The 21153-nt window shown below is 41.6% G+C and overlaps 2 protein-coding genes across 2 annotated transcripts; one reads left to right on the plus strand and one right to left on the minus strand.

Annotated features, from left to right (window-relative positions):
- Nucleotides 1-8296: 8296 nt before the first annotated feature.
- LOC143476481 (uncharacterized) lies at nucleotides 8297-15055 on the plus strand. Its single transcript, XM_076974704.1, has 12 exons — nucleotides 8297-8556; nucleotides 9172-9299; nucleotides 10394-10601; nucleotides 11423-11496; nucleotides 11597-11721; nucleotides 11993-12190; nucleotides 12459-12545; nucleotides 12640-12893; nucleotides 12989-13117; nucleotides 13234-13374; nucleotides 14146-14260; nucleotides 14659-15055. The coding sequence occupies exons 1-12, from the start codon at nucleotides 8515-8517 to the stop codon at nucleotides 14874-14876; spliced, it is 1719 nt and encodes a 572-aa protein (XP_076830819.1). The 5' UTR covers nucleotides 8297-8514; the 3' UTR covers nucleotides 14877-15055.
- Nucleotides 15056-15112: 57 nt separating this feature from the next.
- Nucleotides 15113-19712, minus strand: LOC143476508 (uncharacterized). Its single transcript, XM_076974733.1, has 9 exons — nucleotides 19128-19712; nucleotides 18056-18211; nucleotides 17276-17591; nucleotides 16934-17132; nucleotides 16440-16485; nucleotides 16222-16313; nucleotides 15998-16095; nucleotides 15600-15868; nucleotides 15113-15493 (listed from the first exon to the last, which is right to left on the minus strand). The coding sequence occupies exons 1-4, from the start codon at nucleotides 19167-19169 to the stop codon at nucleotides 17080-17082; spliced, it is 567 nt and encodes a 188-aa protein (XP_076830848.1). The 5' UTR covers nucleotides 19170-19712; the 3' UTR covers nucleotides 15113-15493; nucleotides 15600-15868; nucleotides 15998-16095; nucleotides 16222-16313; nucleotides 16440-16485; nucleotides 16934-17079.
- Nucleotides 19713-21153: the final 1441 nt, after the last annotated feature.

The raw sequence follows: 21153 nt of genomic DNA on the forward strand, positions 1-21153 counted from the left end.
CAGTAGTCTGCCAAGATCAACAACCAACCTCCAACCACGGACATCCGTCACCTCCACCCGCTGAGAGGGCCCAGGTCACGATGTGGCTGTATGTAGCCCTACACGTGAGTTTACACTAAATCGCGTCTGGAGATTAGATCACACACAGACAACATGCTCTCTGACTTCCCCAAACATTGCGTTTTGATTATTTAATCTTGATGTCACTTGTAAGGCATCTAGACTGAGTGTGTGATCCACTTTATTAGGTTTCTGCGTCTTCTGCAAACTTGTAGAGTTCAGGTGGTTCTTGGGTACAGACAGCATGCAAATGAAGCCAGATGTTGAAGTGATTAAAATTCGTGGTACAAATATCAAATGCTTACTGCTATCCTTTAATCCTAAAACTTTGAAAATTCCCTGTGAATGACACTTTGATGAGTTAAATGATTATTCTACCTGAAGGATGATCCAGTTTCCCACCAGAATATTGTCCAGAAATCATAAACAAGAAGTCAATTTAAGCATCTCAGGAAGCAAAAGACATTGAAAGAGAGATTATCAACGGACTGTGTGTGTGTGTGTGTGTGTGTGTGTATGGTGGTTAGAACTCCACAGCCATCTTCTTCTTCACAAGTTGCCACAAGTGTTGTAGACGCTGTATGATTAAGCGCCTCTGGCTTTAGTCTCACCATAATAAAATGTCAAGTTCTGCATATGAAAACCACTCTTGGAGCTGATCTTCAAATAGCCACAGGCCACGTGTGCCTGTTTTTAGCTATAGCGACATGTTTTATTGTCAGGAGAGGTCACCATCAGCCAAACCCTGACTGTTTAATGAACAGATTTGTTATTTGTGTCACGTCTCTGGCTAACTTTGTACTAATACTCCATTTCTACTCGTGTCTCTCTTTGACTATTCTTTTCTCTTTTTTTCCAGACTCATTTTGTCTTCCTCTTTTTAATCTCTTTGAAATAGGTGTTTAAAGCCTGTAGTGATATAATAGACTATTAATCAGTAAATCAATTACACCGTGACCCAGAAATAGCACAGTGGAGTCATTAGCAGAGATGTGTCCACCCTCCACCCCCCTCCATGCTTAAACTGCAGTAGTGTGTGGTCTTCAGGGTATCCTGGACTGACAGAGCTATAACAGCACAGTACTCAGTCCTAGAAATGAGCCGTAATTATTCTCTAATCCTGCCATCCATGGCAAACCTAGAATTTCTTGTTATTACAAGTACAAGTTTTATTGTTTTTCCCTTCCCCCATTTATGTGGAAAAACGTAAACACGTCAAATATTGCATATTAAAGACGCGTGTTTCATACAGGCAGGTATAAATTCATAGTCGAATATATAGTATTCCTAGATAGATCAGTATTTGCATAGACACAGTTGACATGTTTACTTCAATGATAATTTGATGATAATAATTACAAACCCATTTAATGTTATTGAGATTTACTCACTTCCTCTTACTTGGTTTTGGTCTGTAGAAGGTGTGTGGGGGGGGGGGGGTGATGATGGTAACATGTTCTCATTTATGGCACTGTGTCCTAGTTTGTTGTTGTAATGACTCAATCCATGGTAACCTCCACAAGTGTAAATGTTTCGACCTAAAACATGCGTGACAGCTCCAGCTCACACGCCCAGTCACAACACTGGCACTCGTCCAGCACGCCAGCCCAGGACGGCAAATATTTGCACGTCTCAGCTTCTCTGATGTCTCTCCTCTTTGTTCTCTTCGTCTGTCTCTGTCTGTCTTTCTCTCTCTCCCTAGTCTGTCTCTCTTTCTCTCTCAGTCTGCCAGAAAAAGGAGAATCTTCTTCAGTTTTCTGTTTCCTTTGTCTTAGCTTTGTGGGCTTGTTTGTAGAGCATCAGTACAATACTAAGTTGTTCTCACTTGTCAAAATGACATTTACCAGTGAAACAAACAAAAAAGGCAGTGAATTTTAAAAAGTTGCATTGTGCAACAAGGCCCATATAATAAGTTAACTATTGTGCTATATTCTGATTGAATTGTATAAAAAATGTATTTAAACTTTACATTTCTAAACACTCAAAATAGCGACAGTGTCTGCTCGTTTGCCGAGCGTTTGATGTGGTGTTACAGAGGTGGTCAAGCATTCAGTGATTCACCACAGATAACCTTTTTGAAAATACAGTGGGCATTGACAGAACTGGCTTTAATGCACTCGCCTCACAATATAAACGCATTCCGTTACTTTATAGCGGTGATTTCAAACAGTGGCGACTTATCCGTCTTTCGTTTTGAACTAGTGAAGGGGGATTGGGCTTTTGTGTCTCCCTCGGTGCAAATCTGTTTTTGAAGAGATGGAAATCCGTCTCATCACAATGCAAGTCAACACCCCGCCAGCCGAGGAGGGCCCAGTGCGAGACTGCGCATTGTCCGCGGGATAATTTCATCGGAAAGGCAGGACCCTGCGGCTATGGGTCTGCGCGCGTGCTCGTGTGTGTCTTGAGATCCGGCTCTGTAGGTTCCACTCCTGGGTCGGGGAGGGGTTGCTGAAACATGGCCGCGTGGAAGGCACTGCAGTGAGGTTTGAGACAGGGACGAGACAGGGACGCATGGTGTGGAGCCGGAGGCTCTGACCTGGGCCGGGCCCGTCTGACAACTGTATGAGTTCAGGCTCCAAGGTGCTCAGTTCACGTCGCATTGGCATGGCTGTTCAAGGCAGACTGGAAAAACTGCACAAACCCAGACACACAAACACACACTCACACAATCGCATGCTTAAACACACTTGTTTTCAAGAAGAAAAGTGCACCAAGCAAGCTGAACTAGCACTTGGTATATTTGGAAATTCACTATGGCAATAAAGCCAAACACACTTAGAAAAGCCACGCCCAATTTCTATATTTATAGGTCATTGTGATTAGACAAAGATCTAAACCTTTGACGTGCAAAAGAAAACCATGTGTCAATTAGGAAACAGACAGGAGATGCTATTTTTATATTATGAATCATTGTTTATAATCTGATTATAGGATTATGGGGCATTATAAAATGGGCCTCCGCAGTGCTGGACGCCAGAAGGTGTCTTGTAATCCGGCTGAGTTTAATGGCGGCGCTGGGCTTGTGTGCAGGTGGCCTGCAACCCAGCGCCACGGCGACAGCGTCGTCACGGCAACCTGCACGCCTGGCCCGTGGCGTCCCTCCAAGGCCGGACGCGACCTGGCAGCCGGGTACCGCGTCCGGCCGGCCGGCCTCGCGAGCGGGACAAAAGCCGTTCTGACCACGGCGCCTGGCCGCCCCCTAAGAGCAGGAAGTGCCTTTCATGCCCTTTTCAAGGTAGAAACCCTTCGCCGTAGCAACCGGCCCGTTCACAGCTCTGCCTTTTACCCCCGCCAGAGGACATCAGAGTGTCAGCACCTGAAAGAGGCTCAGAAGCACCCCGAGCGCTGGGCGACACCCAGCCGGGTCCTGCTGTCCACCGGGCCGGACGAGCTGCTTCACCAAGAAACGCTGATTTAACTACGAGCACCCTGGGCTGGCGCCACCTGGCCCGCTCTGGCTCTGCTAGACGCCAGCAGTTCTGAAGCACGGTTTCCTGTAAGATGCCACGTGAACACTCACGTGAACCCGGCGTGGCGTGGTGGCGTCCGTGGACGCACGACGTGCCTGCCGTGTTTAGCTTCATCACGTTCTTTTGCAAGTTATATTTTTGGAGCTGTCTCAGCTGTCAGGTCACAGTGTTGTGTTTGTGAGTAATGGGACGCTGGTTTGGATGCGTATACGTACGAATTTAGGATGTGCTCACTACACACGGCACCATTTAGGAATAAAAACCAGTCCATAGTCACTGGCACCGATCGGGGCTGGATTTTAAAATGCCATCACGTCATTTGATCAGTCAGATATCGATGTACCCACGCCAGAGCTAAAATTTGGTCAATGCGAGAGCCCGAAACAAAAACCAGTGCAAAGGTTCATGCTCAGTGGAATGACAACTCAAAATCCACAAATCATATCATGAAACTGGGGAAAGAAGGTACTCAAAAAACCCAACACACTCTGGTTCACTCCCCACAACCCCCTCCTTCACAAGACGCTATAGTTTTTAATTCTGGAACAGCTCTGGTGTGACCCAGCGCTAATCAATGAGCTCCACCATCGGGAAGCCAACTTTACGCGCCCCGTTGCCAAGACGGTCCTGTACGGCTACCCAGAATCACCATGGTGAGCACTCCCGCTAGAATAGCTGTTTTCCCAATGCAAAATGTCTGGCTTCAGACGGATGCAGCCATTACATAAATCTCCTTTCAGAATGTGGCCTTTTTTTCAAGGACTTTTTCCAAGGCCATTTTAATGAAAGGGAGCAGAAAATGGCCGCGCTTGTGTATCACATCTGCTAAAACGATACAAAAGTGAATTCGAAAAAAAGATTACGAGAATGGAGACTGTCTTAACTGTCATAGTGGTTGAGCTATTTCAGTAAACTTCATAATAGCTATTGAGAAATCCTTGGGGTAAAAAAAGTCCTTTATGTTTGATTACTTTCCGTTTTATTTCACTTGTGTAGACTGGGGGAAACAGTAGGTGTTTATATTGATCAACAGTGTTGTCACAGTTCCACATGCAGTTGTTTAAATAAAAGTTTGATAGCCCAGTCAAAAGGTCGTTTCATGGTTTAATAGGCCAGTGATGAATCTCAGAGCTGGTTGGGAGACCTGCTATTGTTTGTCAGATGTCACGTTTCCTGTTTCCTGTGAGTCTGTCAGCATTTAACAGGAAGTGAATCATTGTTGAGTGTTTTTCATTTCATTTTTCAAGTCTTTAAGAGAAAAGTCATAAAAGGTCAAAGATCAAAACATTACAGATGTTACAAATACCTTTCTCTGTCTTCACTCAGAGAGAGAGAGAGAGAGAGAGAGAGAGAATTGCAGACAGTAAAAAATAAGCACTGCTTTAACCATTTGATTGGCAAACTTTCTGTCCCTGTCCTCAAAGCTGAGAGGAGGAAACCTATCTTCCTCTCCCTCTGCTCACAGATAACATGCTTCTCCTTCTCTTTCAATAATTCAGCTGGTTTTCACTGGAGAATTCCCAGTGGCATCCAAGGAGATTTGCATCCTGATTTATTTGTCATATATCCTTTATATCTCTAAATTCTTTATACATCTCCAGTGGCATCATACATCTTTCATGACTTCCTCTGCCATGTTCATGGCCAGATCCAAACACTCTTTACACATCCCTGTCCCCTACATTACTTCCCTTATTTCACCTTGAATGTGTGTGTGTGTGTGTGTGTGTGTGTGTGTGTGTGTGTGTGTGTGTGTGTGTGTGTGTGTGTGTGTGTTTGTTTATGGGGGGGGGGGGGGGGGGGGGGCTGTTAATTTCTCTCCTTGCGAGTCTGGAACAGGCAGGGTCGATTCCATTACACGACTGCGTCCTCTGCCACAGAACAGAGCGAGATGCAGTTGGGCAAACTTCTCCTAAGAAGGAGATCAGGGCCGAAGTGAGATCTGTAAATATAACAGGCGGCGGGTCTGCTGCAGCCCAAATTCTTTAAGTGGCAATTGTGCATCTCGAAATGGGTCATGCGAAAAAAGGCATCGGAGCATAAGAATGCGCGAGAGGAAGGGAAAATTGTTTTCAATTCACACTTTCACTTTTATTTCCGAAGACCTTTCTTCCAGCTAAATTTGGGATAGCGACAGACAATGAGGAGGAATCCGCTCGGATAAGGTTGTTACATGGTGGATGCTACAATGCTTTGAACTCACGTCACAGAGAATTAACCCGTCAGCACAGCCTGCGGGGGATTGAGATAAACATGTTTGTAATGGTATATATTTAATATCCAACTATGGCCGAGGTATTTTCTCCTCACTCTTTCTCTCATGTTCATGCATCTGGGGGCAGGAAGTATCATTCCCGCGAGGCTGTTATTATTTCGATTATTCCAATATCAACCACCCCCGACTCCTTCTCTTTTTGTTGACATGTCGTCAGTCTTTGAAATGTTCCAGTGATCTTAATTTCACTGACATAGGCACAAGCTAAGGCGGTACATATGTGATGCAATGTGCGCGAGATGCAGCTTTTCTTCCCGTTTGATCAGGGGCTCGCAGAGACAGATTGTGGTGCCGGAATGTGCCATTGAGCCTTACAAAGCCCATCTGTTTGGGCGACCCAGCGGAGGGGGTAGAGGAGCGCGCGGCGGGCAGGATGATGGAGTGCCTATTAAAAATAAAGCAGGCGGTGGTGACACACCTTACTGTTGTTCGGGATTCGAGATTGGGCTTCTCCATCAGCGTTCTCTCTCTCTCTCTCTCTCTCTCTCTTTCTTTCCCCCTTTCACCTTTTTTCTTTTCTTCTTCCATTTAGCCTCCGCTCTCTTTTTCACCTATTTCGTCTTTTTTTCTCCAATGGCGTGATTTGAAATGCTCATTTCCTCCCCTTTTTAATTTAATACCTTTTGGAGGAGTAGGATGAAAGAGGATGAAGTCGCAGGTTTATATAAAAGCGTGCGTGCGCCTTAGTTTATTAGTTGCGTTGGAATTTGACCGTTCACACGTTGTGCTCAGCACATGTGAGTCGGGTGCGGTGTGATGCTGATGTTAATTCCACCTCTTCTCCAGTCAAGCTGCAGCGCCTGACAGCTCGATAACTAGACTCGGCAGAGGTGTCTCCGCTACATTTCCCATTTGCCGTCTAATTCACACATCAGAAACATATACTCACCAAAGTGAGGCTGTAACAGAGTAAAGACATCGTACACGTGAAGATGGGGAGAGAGAGAGAGAGAGAGAGAGAGAGAGAGAGAGAGAGAGAGAGAGAGAGAGAGAGAGAGAGAGAGAGAGAGAGAGAGAGAGAGAGAGAGAGAGAGAGAGAGAGAGAGAGAGAGAGAGCGAGAGCGCTGCACTGTATCACTGTGCTGGGCCAGATAAATAGTCAGGCCATTTTAGAGGACCCTCTTCCAAGATGGGAGAGAGAAAGAGAGAGAGAGGGGGGGGGGGGTTGGAGTGATAGAGAGAGAGAGGGGGGGGGGGTTGGAGTGATATATATATATATATATATATATATATATATATATATATATATATATATATATATATATATATATATATATAGAGAGAGAGAGAGAGAGAGAGAGAGAGAGAGAGAGAGAGAGAGAGAGAGAGAGGAGAGAGAGAGAGAGAGAGAGAGTGAGTGAGTAATGAAGTAATGAAGAGAAAGAGAGAAGAGTGTGGCAAGCAGGAGGCCTTGACAGGGAAGTCGTGTTGGGTTATTTTTAATTCATTCACCTGGTTAATGGAGTTTTTAGACATGGTTTGTGTTTGAATGATCAGCTCCAGTCAAAGCATTATAAGGTATAAAATTTAAACAGGGAAATGACAGAAAACATTATAATGCATTGTTTAATTTGGTTAGTTCTTGAACGGAACGCCTGTCTCCTTTTTAAAAAATATAAAATAATTTAAACTCTGTGGACCTCTATTCCTATTGATGAATTTGATTCCTTTTTGGTATGCAGTGTCTGTGAAACCGCGATAGGCCTACCTTTGAAATTCGTATTGCAATTGCTATTACAATATAAGGTAAAACGTCATCGAACTTGGGCCCCCAAAATGCAAAACGGCATTAATTTTGAAAAACCGTACTGGAATTTCTGTGAAACGTTGTACTAATATGCTCCTTTTGCTCACAAATTTGTCGTAAAAGTGTATAAAAGTGTGGCAGTAAAATGCCAGCAGGAAACAAAGAGCCTGTCAGGTAAAGAAGCTTGCACGCGCTTCCTCGTGCTGCTCGCGCGCCGCTGCCTCGCGCGCGTGCTCTGTGAGGAGCGTGCGCTGTTAATAGCTTGCTTGTAGAAATAATCAATCTGAGGCCAGTTTGAGCGAACTTACGAAAACGAGGCTTTGGGGCAAGCATATTAAACAGAAAGAAGAGGCTTTATCTTTAATAAATGTTCAGTGTGGTCTGCATCAAAGTGAAAGGAAGCAAACGTCACGTTAAAATGTGCTGTTTGACGTCTCTTCTGCACAACTCACTGTGCCGAGATCATATGGAGTCAAAAAAGGGTCATAAAAATTTTGCATTTGTAAAACAATAGTCACAAATGTACTGAAACTTGCAACTGCGTTTAAACAACTACATGCACGTAAAATCTATCTCCACAAATGAACTGGGATGTGCTAATGTGGGAAAACATTTCAAATATATAAAAATATATATTTTTTTAATTTGTAGAAAAAAAATGCATTTGTAAATCCAATGTTGTGAATGTGTGAATGATATGGAATTTGTGAGGTTGTAAATGTGACAGTGAGCATTTTTCAGTGTGGAGGTAAAAATTCTTGCATTCACCTTCTCTGCTGCAGTTGCGAATCTCTTGCTGCAGTTGCGAATTTTGACCCTGTTTTGACGTCTAATAATTGGACCAATAGGAAAGCTTTAGCTGGACCAATCAGATTGCGAGGTTGTTTAACCAATCATAACACTGATTAGGTTCTGTCACTCAACTTCGGCGCGCTGTTGGAACACGCCTCCCAGTCTCTGTCATGGCGCTTCCAGGCACAAGCACAGACACAATGGAGAGTCAGGTAAGGAGCAATGCTAGATCATGTTTCTTTAGCAAAAAGTTCGTTTTAAAGAAGATAACAGCCAGGCTCTGTGCAGTGGTTTTATTTATACTACTGACTGTTGTGCTAGCTTTGGATAACTGTAGCCAATTAATTAACCGTCGTTAGCTAGCTAGATAAACAGCCTGCAGCAGCAGGGAACATAGCAAGTGCATCCCGTTTGTTTTGCTCCATAGTTTCCCGCCGTTTTTATATAAATGCAGCACAATTATCTTGTGTAATGGCAGACAGACTGTATCTTTTGATTCCTTTTGGTTCTACAGCCTAGCTAACTAGCTAGTTAACTAGGCATTTGCTGAGCTTCGGTCAGCTTATGAAGTAGAAAAAACACCATAGGACACTAGTTAGCCATTATATCAGAACACACAATAACTGTACAGCACCTCTTGCTTTACTAGTAGTTAGCATGATCAACACATCTTTCATTTAACTGACTTCAGGAAATTCAGAAAATGTATGAAAATACTCATTTACAGGATGATCCCCTGCAATTATTTGAAGTGTGCTTTTACATAAGTGTTGTAATATTGGCATTGCTAGTTAGTTTAATATTGTGTTTTTGGTACACATGAACAGAACTCCATGATTGAAAGAGCAGTCCGGAGTTTTGTCAGCCTGGTGTCAAATGCCCACTCAGGAGTGCAGGGTCCAAGTACTACTTCACGTCCTGCGTCCACATCCAGTGTTCAGCGTGATATGGAACGGTAATTAAATCTCTATATTCAATACAATAATTTCATGATATTTCATGGTATTTTCGTGATACTCTTGGCGATATGACAAAACATTGATAAAAAAATATTTTGAGAATACACTACTGCAACAAAATGAAAATTACATGTTATTATTGCATACAGTATGATATGGCACACCCTAACTGAGATATTTAAAAATACAAGAATTTTCATCAGATTGTAACAGAAGTCAGTGATTCAGAATGAATGATACTGGACAGATAAAATCTGTCTCTAGTAGATATATAATGAGAAATGAGAAAAGTTGGAATTTTTCTTTTGCTAAAAACAGTTAAAAAAAAAGTAATACCCTGATGTGATAATTAGGGATGGGTGATATGGCACGATATTTCAGGTTATAATTTCATTCACAATATTCAAAAATGTTGGCAATATTATTGTGTATGATACGATATGGCACACCCCTAATTGAAGGAAATTTGTGTGCCTGTAGGGGTAAGGCTAAAAATCATTACTGAATATTGTTAAGCTTGCATCATTGGGTGGCAGTGCATTTCTGTGGGCCAGGGAATACTGTTAGGAATAACTGTTGTCTTTAAACAATATTTGTCACTGCAACCGCAAATGCAGGTCAAGTTAATATTGCGTCATAGAGCACGTTTCCGGACAAAGATTATGCATCGTCTTTGACTATATTAATCTTCCACTGGAGAATATCTATTCAGAATGGGTAAAATAACAAAATTACCATCCATACCTTCATACAATATGGACAAGTTGCACATCTGTGGAAATGTTAATTTGTGAAATCTGCAAACAAATAAATGCGATGTAAAACATGATTTAACAATGTTGATAACATGGTCCTGGCCCAACATTTTTATTATGTGCTGCAGGCAGTTTAGAAAAATGAATGTATAACAAGAAAGAAACAGAATTTACTTAATCAGTGCTTTTTCTTTTTTCAGCATGTTGCATATAATTTCAGGGACTTGGTGTTTGCACTTTAGTGTTGCTATTCAGAGTATATGTAGCACATTGCTTTGTTAACTTAATCATGTCTAATAATGATTGATTAAATTCATTTTGTTTGTTCATAACAGATCTTTCCCAGCTATGTTTAATGGGAGAAGAAACAGAGGAAAGAGGCCAGTCCAAAGTGTTGTGCTTCCAGCTGTCAAACATCTGGAATTTCATTTCTGCCTTTTGGCTGAAAATTCCACCAAAACTCCTAAAAACGAACTGAAATTATTACAAGCAGGACTGGGAAGACGGACAATAACGATACCTGACAATGCTGATCATGATGAGGTTTTATACATTTTATAACTTTTATATACAAATACATAATAAGTTAAGTGCATGGCATGCATGCCATCAAACCCCTGCAACTGATCCAGAACGCTGCAGCTCGGTTGGTCTTCAACCTTCCCAAGTTCAGCCATGTCACTCCCTTGCTGTCCTCCCTCCACTGGCTTCCGGTAGCTGCCCGCATCAAATATAAAACCCTGGTGCTGGCCTACAAAGCAAAGGATGGTCCAGCTCCTCCTTACTTGATGGCCATGGTAAAACCCAGATGCATACCTAGAGCCCTCCGCGCCTCAAGTATGTCTCGTCTTGACCCTCCATTATCCAGGACACATGGGAGACAAGCATCCAGACTTTTCTCTGTCCTGGCTCCAAGGTGGTGGAATGAACTTCCCTTGTGTGTCCGAACATCGGAGTCACTTGCTGTCTTCAGACGCCGACTGAAGACCCACCTCTTTCAAGTGCACTTTGCATAATTATGCTTTGTCTATTGTACTTTATCGTCTCTTTCCTCAGGTATTGTGCATAATTGGGTTATAGGAATTGTTTACTGTCTTTTTCCTCAGGGGATGTGTATATTCAGGTATAATTGTTAGGTATCATTTGACTTTCGTCTAGTGGTTTTTCCAGCTTAGAGTACCTTGTGTTCAGGACTATCTATTCTACCTTGGAGATTCCAAGCAACTACATAGCACTTTTGTAAGTCGCTCTGGATAAGAGCGTCTGCTAAATGCCATAAATGTAAATGTAAATAATAAGTTAAGTCTTTTGCAGCTGGCAGTTCATTTTATTGTTGCGTATCAACAAGTAATTGTTTTTCTTAGGATACCTGTCCTGTTTGTGGAGTTCAGTTTCCACTAGATATATTGTTTGCTCATGCCAGTTCATGTGGGGAAAGGTATTTGTTTTACATATGCTTTAAAACATAAATACTCTTTACATTAGTAATGTCAAACATGTCTTCTATATTGTCAAAATGCTAATGTATTCCCTTCAAGCTTTGACAATGAGAGGCCATCTTCTTCAGCTGACCATGACGTGGACGAAGCAACAGCAGTACCCCATCAGAATCAAGAGACGAGCAGTAACTCCACAGTTACAAGTATTGTTACAGACAATAATGGTAGGAGCTCATATCATAAATGTAATTTATTATAAGTTGTGTGAAATTGCAAGAACTGGCAAGTATTGGCATTCTTGCTACATCTTTTCTTTTTTAGAACTTTTACTCCTTCACAAAGTAGATATGCTTAGTTATGTTGAGTATAACTAAAATCTTGCTAGTTGTAATGCCACAGTAGAATATCAGCTATAAACTTTAAATGTTACTTAAATTATATATACTATGTAATGTTTTCTTTGTCTTTCTTTCACTGCCTTTACCACTACACCAGCCTGGAAAAATGGAGAAGACCCACAGGGTGCAGCCCTACTCTTTCGAAGACAAATTCTCCAACAATATGAAAGATCCAGTCCACTTACTGCTATCCTTGATCTTGGTGACAGTGTGCTGGATAGAGAAAGGTCAATTTTGACATTTTACAAGGCTCCAAAAGTGAACTGGGCAAGCCCTCTCCACTGCACATTGAGAGGTAAACTCTGTTTCTGTTGTGTGTAATTGCTGTTATGACAAATAACATTGTTTCAATAATGTTGTTTCAAATGTACGTTAGTCCCAGGTGTAAACAGGTCCTAAACAGCTCATGTTTTAAGCTAAAATATGTCTGGCCCTGTGGACTGGTTTAAGTTCTAGTGAGGACAGCTGTAAGAACCTTTTAGGGTTCTCTGTAGCACCCCACACACCCATGTAAGGAATGTGTGTATAAAAGCATTAATATATACTTACAATTTGATTTGCAGGGGACGCTGCCATTGGAGATGGTGTGAACCGACATTTTATAAGCTTGACCATGAATACCCTACAGCATGGCTTTCGATTGAATTATGGTATGTGATGCTTGTTTCCATTTTTATTCTGGTGGCCATACTGTAATATGTGAGGATTATGTGTAAACATTATGATGTGATGTGGTCCATACAGGAAACACGGATGTCATGCTTCTCTTTGAGGGGCAGCCAGATCACCTTGTGCCTTGCACATCACAAATTCTTCTAGATAGTGATCTTTTCCTTATTGCTGGCCGAATGGTGGGACACTCATTCCTGCATGGTGGTCCTGCTCTGGCTGGAATAAGTGAAGCAGTTGTTGATGTGCTGTTTGGGGCCTCTCCAGATAATACCACTATCACAGTTGAGGACTGTCCTGACCTTGAGCGTCGTCAAACTATTCAGCTGGTATGTTGAAGGACATTCATCTTTTGTTTATTATATCACATGGAATGATTGTTAGTAATGACTAAAAATAATTGAGTTGTGTATTCTTTCTAAAGTTAGATGGTAACAAAGACCTAAGTGAGGAAGAAAAAGATGCAGTCTGGATTCTAGCAGACATGTGGGATCTCCCAGGGGTGACCTCTGACAACCGCAAATGGCTCTTCAACCGTCTTCTTCACCATGCTGTAACGAACATTTATAGTTGTATCTGTGATGTTTGAATATTCATATGACAGGTCAGCAATATTTGGCAAACACCTCGCTAAGCTGAATTCTGTCCCCTCCCCTCCTCCCCTCTCAGGTCCTGGGAAGAACAGAAAAACAGATCAAGCAGTTCAGACGGGGCCTGAAGGAGACCTGTGTTTGGCAGTTACTTACAGAAAGGAAGGATGTAATTCCTCTTATGTTCCCCCGTGAGAGAGACGTTGAAATCAAGCCTCATGTGAGAAATATTGACAAATAACAGTACCTTAAATTGTACCTATGTACCTATTGTACAACACTTGACACAAATTCTATGATCATAAATTCAAAGTTTTTTTATTTTTCAACAAAGCAGTAGGACAGGTGCTCAGGTGCTAAGAGTGTTCATCAATGATGTGTGGGTGGTGCTCCGTGGACATAAGAGTCAGCTATGAAAACCGTGGTAACAGGCAACACACCCAGAGTAAAAAGGTAGAGTAAAAGGTCCTTTATTGAAAAATGGACCTGCCGTATCAATGCCTACCGGTTTCGGTGACCAATTCACCTTCAACAGGGCAGTAAAGTCATGGCAAGTAACACAATTCACACAGCTTTTAAAGCACAAACAAGATGATGTCATCTGTGATGTCCAATCCCCTCGGACCTTCCTCCCGGGACCGTACCATCTTACTAAAAGGGGGAGAGTGGAACCGGCCTAAATCTAAAAGACACAAGAAATGCTGCAAAACAAATAGTGATTGACAAATTATAAAAAACATTTAAAATCTACCTCATCATTGAGGCCAGGATATTTGTCAGCTTGAAGCCTAATGATCCATCTAGTTTCTTGTTGTGCCAGTTTTTTAAGACGGTCACCCCCTCTAAACAGAGGGGCCACTTGTTCAATGCCAATACTTTTTTTTTTTATTGAAAGATTAAATCATAGGGTTTGTGTCGAGTGTTTCATATTTATGATGTGAAATCCTCTATTCCCACCCCACATTAAATATTTGTGCTGTGTCTCTAATAGATGGTCCTTGACCAGATATTGTGGCCCCTGGAAAAGACGGATGAGGAGGATGAAGATTACCCAGTTGAAACCAGGTGCCGCATAGCTGGATATCTTCGCGAGTTTATCGCAACAGGTGATAAAACAAAAAAGCCACCAATATATATGTGAAGCAAGTTGTTTAAAAATATCCGTGCGTAAAATCAATATATGTGCATGATGCAACACTTTTTGGGTCCTTCTAATTAGCTTCATTACTATTCCTTAATAAGTGCATGTTTCCCTCAAAAATAACCTCAAGAACAACATGTACAGCTTAGAACTATTGCTACTAAGCTCAAAGTGTTTACCTCGTTACTGACACGCCCCCAATTGGGAAACTCAGGGCTTATCTTAAAATCTGAGTGCCCACTGGTAAAGTTTGTGGAGGCGTTCATGTGCGCACATCTCGCAAATACAATATTTCCAGCACGACTTGATGGCAGCATTATACATTATTAAAAGAACACTGCACTGTTTTTCTGTTTTTTGCAGCTTCTCAATCATCTCTGAAGGGCCTTGTCCAGTTTTGGACCGGATGGGAGGTCCCATCTTCTGACATGCAATTGGAGATAGTTCAGGGCAGTCTCCCAAAGGCATCTACATGTTTCAAGTCCCTCCGCCTACCAGGCCACTACACTAACTTTAAAGATTTCAGTCGAGATCTAAATTCATGTGTAGCAACCTGTGACACAGGCTTTGGCTTGGTTTAAACTGTTTTTTGAAGATTATCTACAGCCTTGTGTTCATTTTGCCAGTTATGTTTGTTCACAGAGCTAGTTACACATAGGTGAGCAGTGTATTCTCCTGCCCTACAATCTTTCGGCTGTTACGATAATAACATAGCTGTTCAAAGGAACATTGTTGCAGTAAAATAATATATATTTTTTATACTTTTATTGAATAAACAGACATTATGCGTTGTTTCAAATGCACATTTTATTTTCTATTCATTTTCTCTTCAAAACAGCTGCTTCAGTTAAAGATCAAGTGCGATTAAGTGTGTAAAGAAATGTTAAAAAAACTTAAACACATCATAAAATGGGCTGCAAGTCTGTTAATGCAAGGGACTAACAACTTGATTCAGTCACACCTTCGACATACTGTACCACTGCCCTGTAAATATCTAACGACTTGATTCAATCACACCTTCAACATACTGTACCATTGCCCTGTAAATATCCTCCCCAAAGCATGCTGAATGAGCAACAGGATCAAATATCTCTCTGAGCATTTCTAAATGTTCATTGGGCAAAGGACACACCAGTTCAGGAACCTGAATTCCTATTTGATCCACATCTGTGTCTTCGAAAGGCAAGTAGTTGAAATCCTGAAATGAAAACATTTGGATTTAACTATAGACACGTTTAAAAAAGTGTTTACTTAAAATAATTTTACTATGATAAAATCACCAACAATGGAGAAAATCCACAAACCTCAACAGCGTCAGGATGGTCATCAGGACTTTGGATTAGACCGATTTCCCACAGTTGGTTTGGGGTAAGATTGTGTTCAGTGCGTAGTGAGTGGTCATTCCATCCCGCTTTAAATGCATCAAGGTCATCCTGGATTCGTGGTATGAAAACATACTGGACACAGAAGAGATGTACACTGTTGGCCAAGTCCTTCCTCTTCGAGAAAATGGAGTAAATCATAGTAGATACTGGTCACACTGTTCCACACGTCCCGCCAAAGCCGTTCTATTCTGCCAGGAGAGAGTGCAGGGGTAATTGTAACACCAGCATCAACAAAGGCACTGTATTCTCATGAACAGAATTATTGTGAAGAAATATCTGAAAGTGACTGACAGATGATTAAGCAAACTGCAAGTTACCTCTGATTATGAACGCTTTTTCCAGCAATGAAACTGCCTCTGCCACAACCATGTAGCGTGCAATATCTACATTCTCAGAACCTTGGTCTCCTCTCACCCTTTCTCAGACACAACACACATAATTAAGTACTATAATTATGAATTAAGGATTCACATTTTTCTTACACACATGCAAATTAATTAATCACGTGTATATACAAAAAAAAAACAAAAACAGCTACTACCTTGATGGCAAACCATGCTCCCTCACAGAACCAAGAAAAAAGTTGAAGGCTGTGGTTGCCTTATTGTTGTTTGCTGCCTGCAAGTAGACAATCTAAACACACAGTTGTAGACTGAAGACCAAGGTGAACTAAGGATTATCAAAATACAGTACACAGTGCTAGTGAAGTACACTGAACAATTCTCTGTACATATTTAAAACAAGTATGTGGTACGTTACCTTTCTTGAAAACCCGTCAATCCCTCCAAACAAAACAATGCCATATCTGCACAATAAAAGTGGCAGTGTTAATGACACTGCTCACGTTAAACATCAACACACTTTTATATATGGAAGTACAGCATGAACTATGTATGACCAATTATTATGTGAACCACAGTGACTGGTTGTACAATTTAATAAAAAAAAAGAATGTGTATGGGTAATTTCTGTGGAAATGGTCTGGTTTCTGGAGTCATAACACTGAGTACAGTATTGAGTAATGTATGTCATACAAACATGGCAGCATGACTACCATCTTAACATCATTCAGTGCAGTTTACTGTGTGTGTTGCAGACTTGCTTCAATCCCCAACACAAAGAAGTTGATGTTTTTAAGTTTCTTTATAATGACTTACACATAATTAACTGAAATACAGCTGAATTTTGAAAAGGGGGAAAAAAACTGGAATTCACTTTTTGAGTCATCAAATGTAATAATGCCATTTCCTTACCTAATTAACTTGTGATTGGTGTCCACATGCACAAGACAAAGAGGACCGGGGACGCTGTAGGTTCTTCTTACAACGCATCCAACACTTGCCAGTCTTTCAAGTATCCCAACTGAATCTACGCGATGCATCGAGTCCCAGACTCTCGTCTACTGGACTTTGTAACCCAAGGCCTTCAAGTGGCCTTTGACCATCCTGTGACCTAAGAGAAAGTGACAATCACCAAACAATATTGTAAGAGAAAGTGTAACATTGAAACACTGCCATTTTGAACCCGCAGCCCTTTGGAAAACCCTGATAAAGCTGAATAATTAATAAAACAAAGTGACAGGAGTTTAAATTTACCTAAATTTGGTGAATCTTTTTTGACAGCTAGTACCAAGCTGTCCAGCTCCTCATCAGATACTTGGCTGTAGGAGTCTCTCACAGAAAGGTTCCATTCAGTCATACGACGACGAATCGTCTTCTGCAACACCCCAATTAATTTACATATATTTGGGACAGCCAAACCCATTTCTAAAAGGTGCTCAAGGTGGTCTTTGGAAACACAGAGCTTTGGACGTCCTCTTGCACCACCAACTGCATCAACCAAAATGGTGGTTCTTCTTTGATCCAGCTCAGTGCTGATGAGTGTAATCAGATTCTGAAGCCCTTCAAGTACCTTTTGGAAATATTCACAATAGCTGTAATGAACACTTATTGTAGAACACACATGAAACATCAATACAACATCAAAATTAACTATAAAAGTACAAAGTACAAAGGCATGTATTTCTTATCAGAGATGTACAGATCAATCAGCTATGTATAAGCACTTTTAGGTTGTGCTTACACCATGTTCAGACTGCTAGCCAAAATCCGATTCTGGGCATATCTGAATTGAATCCAGATTAGAATTGGATTTGTACAGATGTGTTTTACAATTTCAATTTCCCTGCAGTCTGAACACTGCTTCCACAGTGCAGTTCTGTAGGTATAGGGATTCACAGACTCTCAGCAGGAGCTCTGAGTTACACACCATTTTAATGAGGTTGATTCCAAAAAGAAAACCATCTCTAATTCCTATGGGCAGGTGGTCAGTCCAAAGATCTTCAACCTAGTGCAACTTTATTACATTTTACGTACCTCTTGGGGGAATGTGACATGAGGAGCAAGTGATCTTATGAGTGTCATCTCACTGACACACACAAATTCTACATAGTCTAGATCCAGAGGTTGCCTCTGAAGGGCCTGCTCCAACCTCGCCTGTAGTCTTAGCAAGACTTCTCTTCCAATCATCACCTGGGAACGAGATCATGATATTTGTCTATTAAAACATCCTTTAGCTTAAACATCCATGGCTAAATTCAATGTAGTGTACTGTGTTTTAACTCAAATTAATCAGACACATAAAAAACAAAACTATTTGTAAATAACAGTGGTAACTAGTATCAAAGTCATAGGGTACACAGCACATTGTGAAGGCACAATTCTATCAGCCCCAAACAGGCTGCTGATCCCTCTACCTGGCAAATATGAGCACTTTAGTGCAACCATTCCTAGTGGTAACTTACTGAGTACTGCATTACTGCACTTGTGTTGTGATGATTTTTAAAACAAATGTGAAAAAGATCACTGCCTGCACTTATGGAATGGAATCATATGAACACAGTTTTCAGCAAAAAAACTCACTAGATAGTATTACAAAAAAATAAAAATAAATGACAGCTAATTAGGGCAATGTTGAATGTTGAAGACTGACACAATTAAAAACTACTAGTAAAGCAAGAGGTGCTGTACAATTATTGTGTGTTCTGATATAATGGCTAACTAGTGTCCTATGGTGTTTTTTCTACTTCATAAGCTGACCGAAGCTCAGCAAATGCCTAGTTAACTAGCTAGTTAGCTAGGCTGTAGAACCAAAAGGAATCAAAAGATACAGTCTGTCTGCCATTACACAAGATAATTGTGCTGCATTTATATAAAAACGGGGGGAAACTATGGAGCAAAACAAACGGGATGCACTTTTCTTGCTATGTTCCCTGCTGCTGCAGGCTGTTTATCTAGCTAGCTAACGACGGTTAATTAATTGGCTACAGTTATCCAAAGCTAGCACAACAGTCAGTAGTATAAATAAAACCACTGCACAGAGCCTGGCTGTTATCTTCTTTAAAACGAACTTTTTACTAAAGAAACATGATCTAGCATTGCTCCTTACCTGACTCTCCATTGTGTCTGTGCTTGTGCCTGGAAGCGCCATGACAGAGATTGGGAGGCGTGTTCCAACAACGCGCCGAAGTTGAGTGACAGAACCAAATCAGTGTTATGATTGGTTAAACAACCTCGCCATCTGATTGGTCCAGCTAAAGCTTTCCTATTGGTCCAATTATTAGACGTCAAAACAGGGTCAAAATTCGCAACTGCAGCAAGAGATTCGCAACTGCAGCAGAGAAGGTGAATGCAAGAATTTTTACCTCCACACTGAAAAATGCTCACTGTCACATTTACAACCTCACACATTTACAACCTTACAACACATTCCATATGATTCACACATTCACAACATTGGATTTACAAATGCATTTTTTTTTCTACAAATTAAAAAAAAATATTTTTTTATATATTTGTAATGTTTTCCCACATTAGCACATCCCAGTTCATTTGTGGAGATAGATTTTACGTGCATGTAGTTAGATTTTACGTGCATGTAGTTGTTTAAACGCAGTTGCAAGTTTCAGTACATTTGTGACTATTGTTTTACAAATGCAAAATCTTTATGACCCTTTTTTGACTCCATAAAAGATCAGAGATGCCAAGGGAATCTAATCATCGGCAGCAAATTAAAAAGATTTGAATCCCGATAGCGCACACAGGAGCACTATTCTCGTTCTTCACTATCTCTCTCTAACTCTTTCGTTTGACAGGAGCCTGTTTCAGTACATTATTCCTGGATTAATGGGGGTGCGAATCAATAGACTTAACTAAGATGCAGTGTTATCTTGATCAAGACGAAAATGAGAGAAATATCTGAGCCCCGTGAGATAAAGTTATCGGCCTAGCAATTAGAAAGCAATCTGTGCTTGATCAGCGATCGTCGCAACTCGGCCTTTAAACAAGAACAAGGCAGCACGAATTCTTGCGCCCGCAATGTAACCCAAGATCCTGCAGCTTTTCACGAGCAGGGGGGCATGGGCCTGTTTTATTTATTCACTTCTTTAGTTATTTTTTTTTGCTGGAGAAATAGTCACATCCAGATGCATGCTTGGATCCTGTAAGTGTGGAGACCACAAAGACTAGCTGCTTTTAACAAGCGCTTGCCTTCTGATTTGTTTGTTGAGGGGGGTAAGAACGGTTACAGAGATTTAACACCAGCACGCGCGTTTCCAGAACGCGCCCCGCCCCCCCCCCCCCCCCCCCCCCCCCTTGTTCCCCATTTGTTCTGACAAGCCGCTTGTGGGTCTGTTTATTTAAAAAAAAAAAGTGCACTTTCAACTTTCCCAGTCATATGGAAGACAAGTTCAGCACAGTATTAGAATGAAAGTCAACAAAGCTGATGTGAGTATTTACTAATAAAAGGCAGAGTTGTAGTGTTGAATTGATATAAGAGGATTAGAGAATTGTAGGCAGCGCTTTGACAGGGTTCAAGGTCCTCGGCTTTGATTCTAATTGTCATTGTTCTTCCCCAAGCTGAAATCCCCACACTTGTTCCACGAAGCAGGTCAGTAGTCAGTCAAATGTGCTAAAGGTTTAGGATTTCTCTGACTTTGTGGACCCTCTCAGATTGCTCAGACAAATGCTTCATTTGCTGGGTGCATTTGGGTGAAAACCAGCCTGCATTAGTGCTTTAAGAATCTCTTGTCTATCTGTGTAGCTAGTGCATTGTCTTTGTATATCTGTAATATTACTGAAACTTGTACCTTTGAAGTCACCTTTCTCTGCTGTAACACGCTTGACCTTTCTACCAGCAACATCACGTTACTACTGTCATAAGCCCAAGCAAATTACCAAACCACTCCGTCTGTTCTCCTGTTAACACAGCAGCAGAGGGGGAAGATGGTGAGGGGGGGGGGGGGCGAAGATGACGGGGGTGGTGCCGGGATGGGGGTGGGGTGGCAGGTTTTTCACCTGGAGGCAAATGCGGGCGGGGGAAGCGGTAGGTTCAGCAGGGAGCCGGCCGGCCCCGCCCCACCTCGCTCCACGTGCAGGAAGCGCACCCCCGCTCCGTTATTCATTATTCATCAGGG

The sequence above is a fragment of the Brachyhypopomus gauderio genome, chromosome 15 (assembly GCF_052324685.1).
Source record: "Brachyhypopomus gauderio isolate BG-103 chromosome 15, BGAUD_0.2, whole genome shotgun sequence".
NCBI classification, from domain to species: Eukaryota; Metazoa; Chordata; class Actinopteri; order Gymnotiformes; family Hypopomidae; genus Brachyhypopomus; species Brachyhypopomus gauderio.

Bases quoted from the DNA above. Each gene is read 5' to 3' on its own strand.
- LOC143476481 (XM_076974704.1), top strand. From the start codon at position 8,515: ATGGCGCTTCCAGGCACAAGCACAGACACAATGGAGAGTCAG. The intron at 12,191-12,458 runs GTAAACTCTGTT...TTTGATTTGCAG, and splicing joins TCTCCACTGCACATTGAGAG to GGGACGCTGCCATTGGAGAT. The intron at 12,894-12,988 runs GTATGTTGAAGG...TTCTTTCTAAAG, and splicing joins GTCGTCAAACTATTCAGCTG to TTAGATGGTAACAAAGACCT.
- LOC143476508 (XM_076974733.1), bottom strand. From the start codon at position 19,169: ATGGCGCTTCCAGGCACAAGCACAGACACAATGGAGAGTCAG. The intron at 18,212-19,127 runs GTAAGGAGCAAT...TCTCGTTCCCAG, and splicing joins CAGACACAATGGAGAGTCAG to GTGATGATTGGAAGAGAAGT. The intron at 17,133-17,275 runs GTAAATTTAAAC...ACTTTCTCTTAG, and splicing joins AAAAGATTCACCAAATTTAG to GTCACAGGATGGTCAAAGGC.